Source organism: Scaptodrosophila lebanonensis, unplaced genomic scaffold, assembly GCF_003285725.1.
Source record: "Scaptodrosophila lebanonensis strain 11010-0011.00,11010-0021.00 unplaced genomic scaffold, SlebRS2 tig00000136-arrow-arrow-pilon, whole genome shotgun sequence".
Taxonomy (NCBI): domain Eukaryota; kingdom Metazoa; phylum Arthropoda; class Insecta; order Diptera; family Drosophilidae; genus Scaptodrosophila; species Scaptodrosophila lebanonensis.
The window spans coordinates 1,149,030-1,169,253 of NW_022060586.1; the positions used below are offsets into that span (position 1 = coordinate 1,149,030).

General features: G+C 42.7%; 1 protein-coding gene across 1 annotated transcript; it reads left to right on the forward strand.

The window, feature by feature from the left end:
- Positions 1 to 925: 925 nt before the first annotated feature.
- LOC115629205 (cubilin homolog) lies at positions 926 to 19,570 on the forward strand. Its single transcript, XM_030525604.1, has 12 exons — positions 926 to 999; positions 1,063 to 1,374; positions 5,944 to 6,127; positions 6,184 to 6,951; positions 7,012 to 7,758; positions 8,468 to 9,175; positions 9,326 to 11,038; positions 11,106 to 11,268; positions 11,323 to 12,372; positions 12,473 to 17,025; positions 18,024 to 18,699; positions 19,304 to 19,570. The coding sequence occupies exons 1-12, from the start codon at positions 926 to 928 to the stop codon at positions 19,549 to 19,551; spliced, it is 11,196 nt and encodes a 3,731-aa protein (XP_030381464.1). The 3' UTR covers positions 19,552 to 19,570.
- Positions 19,571 to 20,224: the final 654 nt, after the last annotated feature.

A 20,224-nucleotide genomic window follows, 5' to 3' on the forward strand; every position in this document is an offset into this window, starting at 1 on the left:
TTTGATATTGATTATAAATTTGAATTAGTGTCCTTTGTTATTGATATTTTTTGACTAAAGAGCTACAATTACAATCAATCTATGGATATACATATTTGCAAAACTGTTACAACTTTTTTTTTTTTAATTATACGATTTGGAATCTGACTTTATTATTTTTTTGTGCTTTTTATAGACTTGTTAAATTTGAATTTGAAAATATACAAGTAGATTCTATTCTTTTTTCAGGATCAATATTTCATAAAAACAAAGTTAGTTGCTAGACCCAGGCGAAAAGGGAATGCAAACTTTTTGAAAGATCTGACAATGTGATAGTTTTAAGGTCTGAAAGAATTGTTATGAGTTTATTTGCTTTAATTTTCTTTTAAGATGATGGCACTTTATTATTATTTCAATAAAACAATGATCCATAGTTTAACATTTCACTCATAAAAAAACTAAAACATATTCAAACACATAATGAAAATGTATGTAAGAGATATTATTAGCATTTAAGCACTTAATATTATCCCACAGAAATAAAACAAGAAAAGGGGAAACCCGCCCTTTTGAGGCGAAACCGAAATTAAACAATCGAAAACTGCTCAAATACATATGTGTGCTTATATTAAGACCAGCAATAAAGACAGTAGTTTATTTCAATGATTGGATAAGGGTGTAAGCGCCAGCTGCACATCCGACAATCTAGAATGGGCGTTCTCTGCCGACGTGATTTAGATACGCCCCCTAATCGACATCGTGGGTATCGCATGTGTGGCATTGACAGTTGAACATTAACTGAAGCCGCGAGTGGAAGTTTAAGCGTAACTTCTAAAGGACTCTTTAAGTATATGTACATAATTTTATTTTTTTCTGTGGTTTACGTTGAGTGCATTAGAGAAAGTAAAATGTGCCAGTGAGCAAGCAAAAAATGATTTGCATTGGAATGGCTGGGAGAGAAGCATTTATCCCATTGCTGTTGGTGGCTGCGCTAAGCATTGTCGATGGCTTTGTCAACTCGTAGGTTCCGCACAGTATTGTACAAGTCAAGTGATAACCTCTGTATCCGCACCCTTCCCACAGTCCCAAAATTATAAACAAGGATGGAAATCTCATATTTGAATCGGGATCCAATCGCAACATTAGCTTTCTGCTAAGCGGTAAATCGCGTCTGACCATTAATGGGAACTACGATGTTCTTGAACTGCTTTTGGCCATCTCCGGTAGCAATGGCTCAAGTTATGCCAAGAAAAGACAAGGCATTGGCAAAGATGAGTGGAGCACACAGGAAGATGCTGCTGATATACGGGATCTAGCCGAAGATTTGCTGTCGCTTAAGACCCGCACCTATGGAACTAATGGGCTTAGTGCACAACTGCGACAGCAGATGAATCGGTAAGCCGCAAACCATATAAATGAGATAAAGCCCTCTCCAAAGTATTTATTTGATACTGAATTCAAAAATATAATTAGCCAAAATGTTGATATCACCGGTTAAGGTACTGCATCTGTATAACATATTAATGGTTTATCAAGCTTTTTCAATTTTTTTTATACCCTGTACCCGTAGGGTAAAAAGGGTATATTAGGTTTGTGCAAAGTATGTAACATGCAGAAGGAAGCATCTCCGACCCCATAAAGTATATATATTCTGAATCAGCATGACGAGAGAAATCGATCCAGACATGTCCGTCCGTCTGTCCGTCCGTCTGGATGAACGCAAGGATCTCAGAAACTATTAAAGCTAGATTAACCAAAGTTGGCATCCAGATTCTCCTAGGTCCGAGAAAGGACGAGTTTATTTTTTTTTTTTAATTTTCCCCCCCTTCCCCCGCTACAGAATTTCGTCAATAGCGTCCACATTTCAAATGCTACTTAAACCAAACTTTGCACACATCATTTATATATTATCTACTATTGTTCAAAATTTTATTCAATTCGGTCAATTCTAAGAAAAGTTATTAGCGAAACAAATTCTCTCCAGTGCAACCCCCCAAACTGCTGCAACAAGTTCGCTCTTCTTCTTCCTCTTTTTGCTGCTGCTATGGGCACATATAACTCAGTGACGGAAGTTTACCTGGGTACAGGGTATTACACTGTCGGGCTTGCTCGACTGTAGCGTTCTCTCTTGTTTTATTATATATGAATAATAATAGTATATAATATTATTATTTCGCCTATTCCACACAAGCCGGGAACCTTTGATTTCGACATGTTTGGTTTCGTCTGCATTAGTTTCCCGGTGCATTCAGTATTGTAGAGAATTTACAGACTCGTGAAATAAACGTCCGACACTGATTAATTCGTGTTGCTGCAGCTTGGGGGGCGTAGATATTAAATAAAAGAGCCTCGTGTTGCTCATGGATTAGGAAAGCTAACATACCAAGATCTATTAATGTAGACGAACATGGCTAGATGGATTTATATCGACATGGTGACACTATTTGGCACCGCCGAACACCGCCTGTACAAACCTGATATGGCCTATTTACACTTTAAGAACAGGATATAAAATTAGTGGAAAATATAGTGCCAGCTTATGTTACCTACCACCCATTTTGGAAAACTAGTGGATCGCATCTAATGCAGAATCACTCCAAATCGTAGTGTCCATTTGTCTGTTATCATCAGTACTCCTCCCACAGATTTAGAAAATATGCACAGAGTCGAGACTGACCGTATCAGCTTACGTACATATGTAAATTTATGTATGTATATACAAGTATAACTGGAGGGAAGCTGTTAGCGAACAAATTTCGCTCCAGCACTACGCCTACAAACTGCAGTATCATGTTCGGTCTTCTTCTTATTTGCTACCACTAGGGGCGCATATAACTCAGTGTCGGATATTCGTCTGGGTACAGGGTATTTCACTTTTGGGCTTGCTCGACTGTAGCGTTCTATCTTATTTTAATTTATAATAATTTATTTATATAAATCCATTTTTTTAAAGTTTTTTTTTCTTAAGTTTTATTTTTTTGTAGGAGTGGGTACTGGGTAGGTAAGAGTTAAGCCCGCTTGACTCTAGCATATTCCTTTCTTGTTAGTTATATTTTGTTTTGGAGATAACAAAAAAGATACTCGTAGAAATGGACATGTGCAGTGTTTATACCCTGTACCCCGATCGATATTAGTAATTGGCCGCGGGCTTTTTGAATAATTAGATTGTTTATTTCATTAACGGCATCATTCCTTGGTGATACTATTGCCCTAAAACACAACCAATTAAAGTCCTTGCCGTGTAAATTCGCGATGTCAGGGTATACTGCATCCTTTAACATTTCTAAATTATAGACTATTGTCGCTAGAGATTCATCCAGTAGGATCTCACAATTTCTTCCTAGATTTGAAGTTGGAAGAAGATGAGCTCTCATATTCGTCTATTATTTTAAATTTTCAATCGAAGTCCATAAGGGAGACGATTTCAAGCATGTTTTGAAGATATCTGCTCGCGTATCTCTATTAATGACGGGAAGAGTCTGTCGGAAATCTCCAGCAAATACAAAAGTAATCTCACCCATATGAGCAGAGGAGTTTCTGAGAACTTTTAATGTTCGAATACTTTTAAAAACTAACCTCAAGGTAACATGCCGTGTTGAAGTCTGAATAGCAAAGACCAAAACAGAATTAGAATATGAATTGGAACTAGTCTCGGGAATGAACAACAAAATATAATGCCATTCTCGGTTCGAAAATAAAGTTAAAAGTGAAAATTAAGTGCAAACTAACTTTTGATACCCTGTACCCGTAGGGTAAAAGTTCAAGTTTGTAAGTTCACTAAACCCTTCTGGACTGCCACCACATGAATTGAAGTTAAAAATCAAAATTCCAATCCTGCTTTTGAGAAATTTAAGCCCTCCGAGTATGTGGAATGGTACGAGGCTGCTTATTAAAGAATTGAAGGACAATATAATTGACTCGACCATAATCACCGGCCCAGCAGCTGGTCTACTGGCTCATTTATGAATCTCGTCTGTGAATATCTTTTGTTCTGATTATAAAATTGATTATAAATTATATTATTTATATTTTTAGCAGAGAATTTTAATAAAATTGTCCAAAATGGAAATTATCTAAAGAAGCTGCCGATTTGAGGATTTACTTAGGCGACTCCTCATCTGCATCACCATTGGCTTGTCGATTTGGTGCTTCTTCAGCTTTATGCTTGTTATTCTTTGCTGAACCGTCATCCTCAAGCTCATTGTTGGCCGCCTTTTTGACAGATTTCCTTTTTTACGGTGGCTGCTTCGACCCGTTTCTTTGCCAAATCCTACTACTTGGTCTACTACTTGGTCTACTCTTTGCTCTTAACTCGGCATCCTTTTCCATTCTTTTTTCTCCACGAATCTCCCTCTACCATATTTTGAGTGCCAGTGCTTCAGCTTTCTTTTTTTTTATCACTGCAATGGGTTCTTTAGCTTTCTTCTCTGCATCTGCATTCTTATTTTTCTCGGCTTTTAGCCGATTCTTAAACTGCGTCGACAGCTTATAGGATAGGTTCACGCGCAATATTTTCCCATCTGCCACAGCATTCTTGAGTTCTTTCGTCAGGTACTTCTTAAAGCGGTTCATGTTAGTCACGTGGTGACCATTCTCTATTATTTGCTTCATGGTGGCCGTGCTAATGGCATTGATGGCAAGTGAGAACATCGTTTGCTTCCTCAAATTCATCTTATTTCCACTGTGATGTTTTTAAAGTGTGTGTTGAAATTCAATATTTCAGAAAAATTGTCGACTAGCGTTTTTAACTAGTTTTTGTGTAAAATCTTATGAACGTTTGCACAGAGTGTAGAAAATACACGGAGAGTGAATTCAAACTCTCTGGAATGCAATCTTCTGGGAAAATTCATGCTTGAAGAATAACTATAGTTTCTACATAAATCCTATGGCAACACCCTAAGAAAGGAATTAAAATGCCATAAATATTGTATGATACACCCGTATGAATTCCTTGCAGAGTTCGTAGATCTTTCGACACTCACTTCCGTTGCAGGAACAGAGTGCACAACTTTAGCTAGTTGGTATAAGTTCGGAAAATCAAACTTTTTTCCTTCCTAGTACTGCATTATATTTATATTTATGCCCACTGGCTTCGGGATATAATTATCTGTTGCAAGATAAGCTATTTGGAATTTCTTATCAAATACATCTTCAGAATAATCATTATTTTATAAGTTTTATTTGTTTGCTCAAAAATATGTTTTAAAGTAAAACTCAATATTAATCATTAAATTTTGAGAGAATGAATAAAATTAAAATTAAAATTGAATTAATAGATAATCCTTAAAATATGATATCTGTAAACTCCTCGCTTTCTTAAAGTTACGATTAGTAAATGATTTTTTCCAAAAAATAAAATAAACTCGTCCTTTCTCGGACCAAGGAGAATCTGGATACCAACTTTGGTTATTCTAGCTTTTATAGTTTCCGAGATCTTTGCGTTCATCCAGACGGGCAGACGGACAGACATGTCTAGATCGATTTCTCTCGTCATGCTGTACTTTATGGGGTCGGAGATGATTCCTGTTACATACTTTGCACAAACCTAATATACCCTTTTTACCCTTCTGGTATAGGGTATAATGAATGTGTCTATATTCCGTTTTCGCGTAGCTCTTGTTCTCTATAGTATATATTTTGTCGACGACAAATGAGATTATCGTTTACGAATATCTGCTGATCTGATTCGTTGAGGTGTGTTTCTTGCAAGTTTCTTTTTAACGCATCGCGCATTATGAAATTTGAAATATGAAATTTTTTTCGAACCAACCCCACTTTGTTTTATATAAGTATTAAGCCCGACCTTACCTTTCCACTTTTTTTTGTGGTTGTGGGCATTTAGGAGTTGGTCCCGCTCGACTCCAGCATTCATTAGTGGTCCCAAATCAATCATCATTAATAGTTTGCCTAATTTAAAAATTAGCAATATCGGAATACTAATATGAGTTCGATTCCTTTTGGCAGCACCCGAGTGGCGCGTGTACTGCTGCGTCGCTATCAGCAGCGGCTGCGAACTGTGGAGATTAAGGTGCAGCGCCTGAGCAGTCAACTGGAGCTGAATAGTTGCCAGAGCAATCCCTGCGGGAATGGGGGCAGCTGTTACAATACCTTCAATGGGTTTCGTTGTCAATGCCGCAGTGGGTTCGAGGTAAAAATGAAGTCTATATGTTTCCATGTCTGCAGCTCTAATGTGTACAAATTCAGGGCACCAAGTGCGAGAATGATGTGAACGAGTGCACGTTGTATAGAGGCACCGACCTGGGGTGCCAGAACGGGGCGCAGTGCGTAAATCAGTTAGGCTCCTTCAGCTGTATCTGTACGCCGGGCTGGTACGGGGTGCATTGCACTCAGAGGAAGGGCGACTGTTCCCAGTCTTCGACATGGGAGCTGTGTGGCCATGGCAGCTGTGTTGCCAGCAGCGACAGTTTTGGGTACAAATGTCTCTGTGAACCGGGGTGGAAAACCAACGGATTGACGCCTGCCTGCACCGTAGATGTGGATGAATGCAGTGCTGAGACACACACGCCCTGCATCACCAAGTGCATCAATTTGCCGGGATCGTTCACCTGCGCCCCGTGCGCCGCCGGCTTGACAGGCAACGGGGTCAGTTGTCGCGATATAAACGAGTGCGAGACGAACAACGGTGGATGCAGTTTGAGTCCCCATGTCGACTGCATCAATAGCTATGGCTCGTTCCATTGTGGTGAATGCCCCGTGGGTTGGCAGGGCGATGGACGCAGCTGCACGCGCAGCAGCACTAGCGAGTATGGTGATGGAAATGGAGGAATTATCACTGGAAATGGATTCACGAACTGTGCACAGCACGCATTCATATGCCATCCGTCAGCGAAATGCTCGGAAATATCAGGCACCGTGGTATGCAGTTGTCCGACGGGAACGGTGGGAAGCGGCATTGGACCAAGGGGCTGTTTGCCGGGCACCGCCAATAACTGCAACGCGTTGCCCTGTTTGGTAAGTAGGGATGTACTAAGTGAGTAAAATCTTTTCTTATAAATCTTATACACATTATAGAACGGTGGCACATGCGTGGACGTCGGTCCCAGTAATTACACTTGCATTTGCCCGTACGGGTATCGTTTGCCCCGCTGCGAGCCCGTTCCTGATGCTTGCCAGCCAAATCCCTGCCACAATGGTGGCCGTTGCCGCTCCCATGACGGTGACTTCCTGTGCCAGTGCCAACCGGGCACACGCGGTCGGAAGTGCGAGACACGCTTCAACAGCTGTAATGCGTTGCTTACAGGGATCAGCGGTAGTCTGAAGTATCCGCCCGAGGGCACAGGCTATGATCATAATGCACAATGTGCTTGGGTCATTCGAACCAATGAGTCGCTTGTGCTGAATGTAACATTCAATAAATTTGATGTGGAGGATGCTACCGAATGCCGCTTCGATTGGCTACAAATTAATGACGGACGCACATCCGCGGCGCAGCTGGTTGGACGCTACTGTGGCAACCATCGCCCACATGGGGGAAACATCATATCTTCCACCAACTATCTATATTTGTGGTTCCGCTCCGACAACTCGACATCTCGCGAAGGCTTTGATCTGCAATGGGAATCGATAGCTCCCCAGTGCGGCGGACCCGTGGACTTTGATACTTATGGAACAATTGCCACACCCGGATCACCTGGTCAGTATCCGCGCAATCGTGACTGTCAGTGGCATCTACACGCACCAAGCAACAAGCGCATCAAACTGACCTTCTTTAGATTGGAGCTAGAGCAACACGCCAATTGTAACTTCGATTATGTAGCGGTGAGTAAAAATCCTACAACTCATGGCATTAGATGCAAGGTACAAAAATAAATTCCATGGATTTCAGAAACGGTATAAGGCTATCTGAAAAATTAAGTGGTTTTCAGGGCAGTTTACAATGAGAGATGCACATAATTCGTACATAGACTCTTCCAGCTCACAAGCTATTCGCGGGAACGAAGTTGACCTAAATAAGGTGCACTTTCCATTTGCTCGCCTATTGCTGCCGGGTTGTTCTCATCATATTATACAAAACAAGAATGAAATGGTAGAGCCGGCCTTACTCTTAAGCACCCTGTACCCATATCCACATCCACAAACAGACACAAATATTATCCAAATATTTCTATACTCTGAACCTGCAAGGTATAAGGACGCTCCCCCGATATTGTGCATTTTGTATAAATCCGTTTTTAATCTAAATCTTAGAGACTCTTAGAGACTCAATTACAATTTTGTTTATTGTCTTTTTTCAATTTTGGTAATTGTGTTCAATTTTTATAATTATTACTATATACAGCTAGGAACAGAGTATTTCAAAATCAGGGCACCTGACCAGCTAAGTGTTTTCATCTGTGAAGTATTCTTAAAAGGCGTTCGGCCATCTAGGCAGTGAAACCCATGGGTGGGTCCCGTAAACGGACAACTATCGAAACAGTCAGCACTAAAAATCGAACATCTTTATTGTTGAATTTGTATGTATCCACAGATTACCGACGCCATCTCGGGCATGGAGTTGTACAAATACTGTACCAGTGGACATCCGGCGCCACTTCTTTTGCCAACACACGAGGCCATTGTGCATTTCCACTCGGATGCGGAAGGCAGCGATGGGGGCTTTCAACTACACTACTCTACGGAGGAACGGTTGCCTGGCTGCGGAGGTATCTATACGACCCTTCAAGGCAGCATTAAGTCTCCTATATACGATGCCGATGAGATGATGTCCTGCGACTACGAGATTCGCATGGCCCCTGGTGAATCGGTGTTTATTCATTTTGTGTCAGTGGATCTACCAGACGCTACTGACTGCATAGAGCTGTATGATATAGGCGACGACAACAGTAGTGTCAGCATATTGCAAGCAAAATATTGCGGTGGCTATGCTTTGGAGTCAGAACTGCCTCCTGCTTTCAATTCACTTTACAATCGGGTGCGGATCATGTTTTATTCACGTCGTGGACGCTTTGAGCTGTCCTATCGTATGGACTGCTCCTACGTTTATGAGAGTAACACTGGTGTGATTTCTTCTCCCGGCTATCCCAATCTAACGAACAATGATCGTTTTTGTACCTACAAAATTATCACCGAGCCTAGGACAGTGATAGAGCTTACCAGAATAGATTTTCAACTGAATGATAATTCACAGCTGGATAGTGACGAAGAGAACGATGACTGTGCCAATACCTTTTTGCGGGTAAGTAAGAGTAAGAGTAAGAGTAAGTTAGAAGCCAAGTAACTGTAACTGTGAAGGATAAGTCAGTGAATTTGGCTTTTGACCTTGTTCTGTAGACACATTACTTAGTTAGATTAAAAGTCGTGTTAATTTTGACTTTGTAACACACAGATCAATGACAACCTCGATAAAAATATGCTTGGCCCGTATTGTGGACAAACGATGCCCGAGCAGGATCTGGTCAGCAAAACAAATATGCTGATATTCCACTTGAAAACGAGCAGCACCAGTACTGGCCGTGGCTACAAGTTCAGATACAGGGCTGTTCCTATGGGTGCAATGGATTGCGGTGGTGTGTACACCAAGTCCAACCAGACCATACGCTTGCCAGTTGGTCCAGATGGTAAGTATACAGATAGCATGACTTGTTTCTGGGTCATCATGGCACCGCCTCGAAAGGGCATCATGCTACAGTGGCTTAGCTTTAGCCTGGAGGCGAGCTCCGACTGCACCTTTGACTATGTGGAAGTCTATGATAATTTGGCCAATAATGATTCGGATGAGCCTTTGGGGCGCTATTGTGATCTCATGCCACCGCCCGACTTTGTGAGCAATTCCCGATTGCTGACAATCAAATTTGTTTCGGATCACAGCGACAATGCGGATGGATTTGAGTTGGGCTTCCAGTTCGTGGACAACGATAGCTGTGGTGGGCATATTCACGCATCCGTGGGCCGCCTGACCTCTCCCGAATTCCCCAAAAACTATACAAATGGTGTGGACTGCGAGTGGCGAATTACGGGTCCCCAGGGCTCACAAATCGAGCTACAGTTGGAGTTCTTTGAGCTAGAGGCCACATCCAATTGCTCTGGTGATTGGCTAATGGTTCGAAACGGTGATTCAAATAGTTCTATGATTATTGGGCGTTTCTGCGGCACAAGCATTCCTTCGCGCATACCCTCATTTACCAATGAGCTCTTTGTACAATTCCACTCCGACTCATTTGTGAATGCGCGCGGATTTCGCCTAGGTTGGCGAGTTTTCGCCAACGGCTGCGGTGGCCGTTTACAATCAGAGGAAGGCGTCATAACATCACCGAGATATCCCAATGAGTATCCAAATAATGTTCACTGCGAGTGGCAGGTTAGCGTGCATCCGGGTGGCGCAATTCGGTTCACCATAGAGGATCTTTCTTTAGAAACGCTGTCCGAATGTCATTACGACTATCTAGAAATTTTTGACGGATACAAAAAGGCAAGCAATTCACTGCTGTTCAGACCTTGCCAAGCATCCGACGACATAAAGGAATTGGAACTTACAAGCAATGAAGCCACGATAATCTTTCATTCGGATAACAGCAATTCAGATCGTGGTTTTCGCATGTCCTATAGAAGCGATTGCTGGCGGAACATTACCGACGCACAGGGTGTTATCGAGAGCATTAATTTTAACGAACGGTTGTTTGAACGCAACGTGAATTGTAGTTGGTCCATAAAAGCACCGTCCGGAAACCACATAGAGCTGGAATTCTCGCATCTCGAGAACAATTTGAGGGATTCTTCGGGACTGTATCTGCAGGAGTCAGCGAACTCAACAGCTCAGTCTGTCACTAGTCTAGGTGCCTATAATATAACAGGAGACACGCTGACTATAATTCACAATTCATCGGATATAAGCTTTCGGCTAGAGTATCGAATTGTGGGCTGCTTGCATCAGCTGAAGGGCGAGCGTGGCGACTTCCAATCACCCAACTATCCGGGAATGTATCCAAATAATATGGAATGCTATTGGATCATCCACGCAGATCAGGGCAAGCGCATTGAGCTAACCGTCTTCGAATTGGATGTCGAGATGAGCACCAACTGTAGTAAGGATGCGTTGATTGTAAGCATACAAGTAGAATGTCATTTTAGTACTGGTCATAGTAGAAGCGACTAAACTCCCATTTCAGATTGCCAACCATGCCACTGAGTATAATGTCAGAGAACGTCATTGTGGTAGTATTCCCAAGCAATTAATTACCAGTGCCGGTCATAGGCTGTACGTGCGCTTCATAAGTGACTCATCACACAATGGACGGGGCTTTAATGCCAGCTATCGCATAATAGAGAGCAGTATGTATGGAAAGGTATGCTATTGATCTATTGCTTTCAAATATTCTCTTCTAGAGTGCGGTGGCAAAATGATCACTAAGCAAGGTATCATTCAATCACCACAATATCCCATGCCCTATCCAATAAACTCGAACTGCGAGTGGACTATTGAGGTGTCGCCACATCACACCATTAACTTTGAGTTGGAAGACATTTCGTTGGAGACCGGGCATAGCTGCGGCTGGGACTATCTGGAAGCGTTTGACCTTTCGGCAGATGGTATAGACGACAGCGATGGGAATCGAATTTTTAGAATTTGTGACGTACCCGAAAATGAAAACATGCACTCCAGCTCAAATTTGGCGCTGGTGCGCTTTATAAGTGACGACTCAATGCAGCATCGTGGCTTCAAGCTACATTATTACGAGTCCTGCGGTGAAACCCGTCTTATTGATGAGACGGAATTTGAGTACATAGATATAGCGCGTCATGTGCCGAGCAACGAAACCTGTGTGTGGAAACTAATAGCTGCTGATCCAACAAAGCGAATTATCTTCACGCCCACTCATGTGCTGTTAAATCCAGTAGCTGCCGCTAAATATCCTACCGAAGGAGACTGCATGCCTAATGGCGTCCAAGTCTACGAAGGCACAGAGGCGACAGGAAGGGCCCGACTGCAATACTGCAACTCACATCCTCCTGCTATAATTTCTAGTGGTAATGCGTTAACGATCAGCGTTCCTTTCAATTTAGTGTCCGAGTTTGAGAGTCATTATATGACCATGGATACGCTTTGTGGGAGTCTATATTACTCCCTTTATGGCAAGTTTACCTCGCCCTACTACCCCGAGTCATATCCGGTGAATATAGAATGTCAGTGGGGGATCGAAGCTAGTGCTGGCAACTCTATTACTGTGACCTTTGAGTCTCTGGACATGGAACAATCAGATGGGTGCAATAATGATTATCTAGAGGTAAGGGAGGATGACGAGCGTGGCACTTTGCTTGGAGTCTACTGCGGTAATAACATTCCCACACCAGTCAAAAGTAAAAGTGCGGTATGGATCAAGTTTAAGAGCAACGATGACATCGTAGGAGAAGGATTCATTGCATCCTATAATTACGGTAAGCATACATTTAATGACTAGTTTAGTGTGTCCTTCATGCAACTTTCAACTTACTTGAAGACCCCTTATTTTCCAAATGCTATTCAATGTTCTTTTAGAGCGTCATAACGAGCTTTCGGGCACAAATGGAACGGTGGAATCGCCGAGATATCCAAGTAAATTTCACTCACAAGATATATACAGCTGGCGTATTACAGTGGAAAAGGACTATGTGGTGCTGATACGCATGAAACATATGATAGATATAAATCTACCACATGTTCGGTTTTACGATGGCTACTCCGATATTGGTGCACAACTCGATTTGAGCGAGAGCGATGTGGTGCGCTCCAACACAAACATATTGTATGTTACTGCAACGAGTGGCCCGTTCCAGTTTCAATGGGAACGACTCTCCAAAGAAGCACTGCGTTCAAATCGCACAGCCGAAGAGCGGGCGCGTCAATGTGGTAAACAGCTACTTACCATTAACAATACAATAAGTTTCAACTCGCCGGGTTACCCACATGGCTATGCAGATAATCTGCAATGCGAGTGGACTTTTGTGCCTGGAGATCCGGCCATGCACGTCGTTCTTGATTTGGTTAAAGTAGACCTTGAGAGTTTGCATGGCTGTTTCGGAGACTATGTTCGGGTCTTGTCCAGCAACGATCTAGTAACATGGAAGCCCCTAATCAAAACATGCAATCAGCCTAATGCGTCGGAAGCCAGCACTTGGCATGGCAAACCTTATCTGCGTTTAGATTTCGTCACTGACTTGGGCATCAATGAAACCGGCTTTTCCACAAGAGTGCGAACCATTTGCGGCTCTGAGCTCAATGCGCCTAATGGCATCATAAATATTACACGAATTATGTTGCCCGGAACACATGAGTGTGAGTGGAAAATTCACGTCCGAAGAGGTCGACGCGTGCGTATTACATTCTTAGAATCACAGCTTCGAAGCGATACATCTGTGGTCACATCAGAGTCAGAATCTTGCCGGACATACTTTTTGGTGCGCAATGGACTTGCAGAGGACTCCCCCTTTTTGGGACGTGGCAAGTATTGTCAAAACAACATCACCGATATATTGGAAACATCGTCCAATCGCGCATACGTCAAATTTAAGGGCTTCTTGCGATTCCGGGCCGCTTTCCGTTATGAAGAGATTAGTCATGCGTGCTCCGATGAAATAGTGCTAACCGAGGAATATGTCTTTAATGGTAACGGACGTGAAATAACTTCGCCAAACTTTCCTAATTTGCCGAATCCTCACTCCGAGTGCGTGTGGAAAATCAGCGCACCGCAGCATCATACAATAGCCGTAGAATTCTTAGGCACCTTCGACTTAACGCCCGGCAGTGGATCTACTGGAGATTCCTGTGATCGCGAATACATTCAAGTGAATGATGGGAGCACTGAAATGATGCCCATGCTCGGACGCTACTGTGGAAAACAGAAGCCGAACTCGATTTTTTCTACTGGCAGTGCGATGCGCTTAAAGTACTTTACGGATGTATCTGAGCCACATCAGGGTTTCCGAGCTCGGCTTTCACTGGGCCGCTGTGGTGGCACCTACTACAGCAATGAGGGCGTTATTAATTCGCCGGAGCACTTACAAATAGATAGAGATTATCGTAACTTCGAGTGCGTCTACACCATAGAGGTGGAAAAGGGCAGCACCATAAATCTAAAGTTCGATAGCATGCATCTACCTATTTCTGAAAACTGCTCCGAGCACACGCATCTTCAGCTGGACGAGATCGAAGCTTTTGGCTTTGATGGTGAAGAAAAGGTTAGCGATCAGTTGTTGCTTTGTGGAAATGGGGCTAGACACTATACGGTGGAGACGAATAAGCTAATAATGCGTCTTCGCCTACTGGATGGCCCGCTAGGTGCGGATGAAGGCTTCAAAGTGTCATACAAGGCTATTGGCTCACGCTGTTCTGAAACCATTGTGGCAATGACTGGTGTTCTGCAATCACCGGGCTACCCGGATGGCGTGACCACCCCAACGCATTGCTCGTGGCGCCTGCAAGTGGCTAAAGGGCGGCGTATTAGGGTCCAGGTACTTGACTTTGATATGGGCGCTAAAAACACCAGCCAGGTGTCTTCGTTTCGAGGACGTCTCTCCTTTGCCAACGATTTTAAAATGCAGTCTATTATTGGACGGTATTCGGAAAGCCCGCCCGGTGATATCTACTCCACGGATAATACCATGGGGATAGATGTATTCCTATTACCTATAAATCGCCATCGCGGATTCAAGTTACGCTTCACCGCCTACGGCGAATCAGAATGTCGTCTTGGCCCCATCGAAGAGGGTACGATGAGCTTTAGGCGGGCAAATGGTACGCTGAGCGCAGGAAATAACCTGGTGCATTGCAGCTATGAACTTAAGGTTCCTGTGAATAGCACACTGCTTATCTCAGTGCGCTCGCATGTGAGCCGAGCACCATTGATGCTTAACCCCTATGTCTGTGCCATTGTTTCGCCGATGAGAATTTATCTCAACAGCGTTCAGCTCTTACCCCGTTTGCTCTGTAACAATAGTAGTAGTATTATGGACAGCAAGCCGATAGTGCGATTACCTTTCTCAACACAACTCGAAATATCAGGTAATAGCCGTAACGGTTTACAAGAGCTGGTGGTGGATTATAAGATGCATAATTGCGGTGGCATCTGGCGCCTTGATTTTGGAAATAACGTAACTATACAGCAACCGCTCATGGATAATGAGTACAGAAATAGTAGCTTGGACTGCGCCTGGGCCGTTTGGCCACCTTCGTTCAGCGAAGAGGATCTAAATGAACTGGAGTACTGGGCAGATGATGTACAAATTGAAATATCGTTAAGTGTCGATTTTGCAGGCGATTGCAAGGAACACTACTTGGTGCTCTACAATGGACCCGATCAGAACTCACCTCATCTGGGTCGTTTCTGTAACCAAGCTACTCTGTTGAATTTCGTAGTTGAGCGCGGCCTATTTTTCGAATACCACACCGAGCACTATGAGAGCAATTCTACCTTTAATGTGACGCTTAAGCATGGAAGCGGCTGCGGAGGGAAGATTGTATATCCTTACAGAAATATTGCATTTTACGAACAGTATAAGAACAATGTTGAATGCGTGTGGGAAATTGAAACTGAGCCGGGCTTCCATGTGGGCCTATCCTTCCTCAATCGTTTTTACATTGAATCAAGCACGAACTGTAGCAAAGATTATATTAAGGTACAGGAGCGCGGCGATACTCCTGGCGAGTGGATTGACTTGCAGACGATTTGTGGCCGTGAGCCGCCCAATGCGATAAACACCAGTACCTCAGCCATGCGAGTTATCTTTCGATCGGACGGGGACATAGTAGGAGATGGCTTTATGGCCCATTTTGATCGAAATTGTGGTGGTCTTCTCTATGCCACGAGCACCAACCAAGTGTTGACTAGTCCAGGCTACCCGCAGCAATACATGAAAAATCTATACTGTAACTACACCATTATTCCATTGGAGTCGAGTGCGCCAGGGGTGCTTGTGCGCTTCCTCGACTTTGACCTTGAACAACCACCTATTAGTAATTGTATGTTTGACAATGTTACCGTACAGGTCGGCAAGGATCGCCGCACCGAAGCCGTACTCTGCGGCGTGAAGTACAAGCACGAATATCGCGGACAGGCTATCTCCCTAATTTTTCGCACAGACATGTCCTTCTCCGGCAAGGGCTTCAAGCTGGACTATAGCACTAATTTATGTGGTGGCAACATCACCCAAACTTCCATGGTAGAATCGCCGCGTCAGCATACAGACAACAGTTTTCCGCCCAACAGCCACTGCTATTGGAATTTGAAGGCACCTGTCGGTCACAAGTTTACCATAAAATTCGAATATCTGGACTTTGAAAGTCAAATGCGTTGCAGCAATGATGGAGTTGAGGTATTTAAGGGACCCGTTGCGGATCCAAAATCACGCCTGGGGCAGTTCTGTGGTGACTTGACTGGTCAGCTGCCAACCTTAAATGTTGATTCGAACCAAGCTCTTATACACAGTTACTCGGATGATCGAGATGCTTCCCGTGGCTTTCGCGCATTGGTGCGAGTAATCCCCAATTGTGATGAGAAGATTCTGCTCAGCGCACAAAACAGCTCGTACACCTTCAATAAATATGCAGATGGATACACAGACGATTTGGACTGTACCTATATTTTCACAGCTGAGCCAGGCTGGCAGCTTCAGCTCGAGTTTCGCAGTTTCCATGTTGAAGCAACAGAAGAGTGTCGCAACGATTTCCTAGAAATACGTGATGGCGCCGGTCCATTTGCAGATTCGATGGGCGTATTCTGCGGGCAGGTCTTACCGCCGAAGCTAACGTCCTCGAGGCATGCGCTCTTCTTGCGCTTTGTCAGCGATACAACAGTCAACGATAGGGGCTTCCAAGTTGTTGTGACTGCCATTCGCAGTGTCTGCGGTCAACAAGAATTTAAGCTGGAAGGCAATGCACACGTCGAACTCAATTCGTCGCTGGATGAGCAGGGTCACTATCCAAACAATATGTTCTGTTACTGGCGTATTGTGGGTGAGCAAGCAGTACATCTGAAGTTCAACAATTTTGATCTACAGGAGCCCAATTCTAATGGAACCTGCGATACGGACTATTTAAAAATTTACAACCGCGAGGTAAGTCGGATTACTCGTAAGCAGCAGAACTCTGGCACAAAGTCTTGAATTGACTTGACCTTAAATCATATTCTTGGCATATATGTACAACTTTCAATAATTGTAATGTCAACCAGTTAGTGGCGCCAAAGCTTGTTGTGAAACTTTGACAGTTACCAGCGGGTAACAGGGTCAACTAGGTTAGTGCAATTGTACGAAACCCACAGCAAGTACAAGAGCTGGTAACCAAGCTTATTCCCATTTCCCTGCTATGCTTGGAATTTCGGCAACTACAATCCGTTAGTTCTTATGTATGTGTCCTCGTGTTAAGTTTCATCACGATTGGTCAATTTCAAAAGAACTTATGTGTAATCTCTGCCCGGAGCTTTTGTTGTTGTTGTTGTTGTTGCTTTAGCTCAACTCTGTACTGCACACAAACATACACACACACATACTTGTAGTCAACATAGACACAATTCAGATGTAAATGTGCAGACACCCTTTACGTGAGTTCGAAACCCGAATCGCTCAAAAACAGTTCATTTATTATTACAATTTTGTTAATTTGGTTTATTTATACCCTGTACCCGTAGGGTATACTTGTATTAGGTTTGTGCAAAGTATGTAACAGGTAGAATGAACGTAAGGATCTTAGAAACTATAAAAGCTAGAATAACTTAAGTTGGTATTCAGATTCTCCTTGGTCCGAGAAAGGACGAGTTTATTTTATTTTTTGGAAATTACAGAATTTCGTCAATAGCGTCCACATTTCAAATGCTACCTAAACCAAACTTTGCACACATAATTTATATATATGTAATTATCTACTGTTGTTCAATTTTATCCAATTCGGTCAATTCTAAGAAAAGTTATTAGCAACAAGTTCGCTCTTCTTCTTCCTCTTTTTGCTTCTGCTATGTCGGTGTCGGAAGTTTACCTGGGTATAGGGTATTTCACTGTCGTGCTTGCTCGACTGTAACGTTCTCTCTTGCTTAATTTTCCCCCCAATTTCGCTTCAGGATTCCCATTTGATAGAGTTGGGCACGGGTTCCGAGCTAACATTCAATGGTCACACTGCCGGTCAGACTTACAACAGTTATGCATTGGAGCACATATATTGCGGCAACGGTCTTCCTGACGACTACTATTCCAACTCGAAGGAGGTGATTGTGAAATTCCATAGCGACGCAACAATCACAAAGCAGGGCTTCTCTCTAACGGCCATGGAGGCCCAGGGCTGTTTCCGTAACTTCAGCGGTGTGCAGGGTCGCATATATGTCAAGGATACGGCGGACCATTGCGACATTTTCATAAATGCCCCCGACAACCACTCGCTAAGCTTGTACTACAACGATCTGATGTATGGCACCTACGATTGCGAAATGGAATTTGTCGAAGTGTTCGATGCGCATACGAACACATCGTTGCAGAAGGTGTGTTTCTTCCAGGATGCGGCAAAAAGTCTGTTCAGTACCACAAATCAGCTGCGCATGCGCATCAAAATGAGCGGGCATTTTTCGACGTACGACATCACCTATTTGGCGAGTCGTGATGGCCCCGGATGCGGTGGTGACCTGTACAATACGGAGGGCATATTTTCCAATGCATTCTATCCACGCAATGTGCGCAACAACTCCGATTGCCGGTGGCGAGTGCGGGTTCCCAGCAACACACACGTACTGCTTGTATTTGAATGTAAGTGCACTAGCAATAATATTGTGTTGTCTCTGTCCGTATCTCGTCGAATATGGTGTCTAGGAACCCTCTTGAACACAAGTATGAATCTTCGGTATAAAAAGAACAGTCAGTTAATGGCGTGGCTCTTTCTTATGTTTCCTCAATACTCGTTTCGAAGATATGAACGTGTATCTCTTGATTTCAATACCCAATATCAGAATGAGTAGCACTATACAAAACGTACTACTTATTATCCTACGATTGATAGATTTCCATTTTTTACTTCTATAGCCACCATATTCGATCGAACCAACGACTAAGTCAATTATTTGTGCAGCAGGGTTACCAACAGGTGAACTTTTCGCTCTTTTGATTCGGGTTTTTGATGTTTTCCGAATACATTTCTATTTTTCACAAACATGTATTAACATTTTCATTTGTCCTGACTTTAGGCCGGGTATCCCCACTACTAGTCCTTCAAGTGCACATAGTACACTATTAACTCTTTTAACATTTATACATAAAGAGGCATATCTAGTATTTACATACCTGTGACAAAACCCTGATTTTATCCATTTTTTTTTTTTTTTTTTGCCTTTTTCTTAACTTTGCGTATCCATAGTTTTTGATTTGGGATCTAAGAGCACCTGCCACACAGACTACGTGCGAATTTTGGAGCGCACGAAAGGGGACCTGGAGCAGGAAGTTCGGCGCTTTTGTGGTGAAGATAAGCCCAAGGTTTATAAAAGCTCCCGCAGCGAGGTTATCGTCCATTTCCACAAGACCGTCAATTACGATGGCATCGGCTGGGTCATTAAGTTTGTGAGCGTCTATTCCAATTATGATATACCCAGCTACATGCTGCACTAAATATCTTTTGAATTTCGTTTAAAACCAGAACATGACTTTTTTCATAATTTTATTGAAAATGCTTTAAATTAGTTAACTAAAAAATAAGTTCTAATTATTAAATATCCGTATATACGATAGAATTTGCATCTTTGCTTTCACTAGCACTAAACATTAATAATAAAAAAAGAAATTTAAGGGATTGTATAATTCAAATACATGGTTCGTATTTTCATGTTTGTGTTACTGCTTTTGTTGCTTGTATTGAACTACATAGTCACATACGGAAATTATTTAAAAAAATTACATTTATATACGCATAAATGCTTTAAAGAAGCAATAAATGATAAATTAACACTTTAACTTCACTTTAACAATTAACTGACCATCGATTACCACAATCTTGTCGTAATAAAAACATACAATGTAATATGTAAGTAATTAATGCATGATATTAATTTATTATTGTTTTTATGGTCGCGTAAAAAAAAAAAAACGTAAGCCGTAAATCTTGGCGGGGCAGCGCAGCCCACAGCTGAGCACAAAATACATACATATGTACAAAATTGGCTGGCATTAAGGTTTCAAAGTTTGAACTAAGACGTATCCATAGGGAGGGGACGAACGAATAAATGGGTAAGACTAGGGCGAAGGGTTGGCCGATTGTCATTGAATAGTCACGTAAATAAGTGTA

Bases quoted from the DNA above. Each gene is read 5' to 3' on its own strand.
- LOC115629205 (XM_030525604.1), top strand. From the start codon at position 926: ATGGCTGGGAGAGAAGCATTTATCCCATTGCTGTTGGTGGCTGCGCTA. The intron at 1,375-5,943 runs GTAAGCCGCAAA...TCCTTTTGGCAG, and splicing joins CTGCGACAGCAGATGAATCG to CACCCGAGTGGCGCGTGTAC. The intron at 11,269-11,322 runs GTATGTATGGAA...ATTCTCTTCTAG, and splicing joins CTATCGCATAATAGAGAGCA to AGTGCGGTGGCAAAATGATC.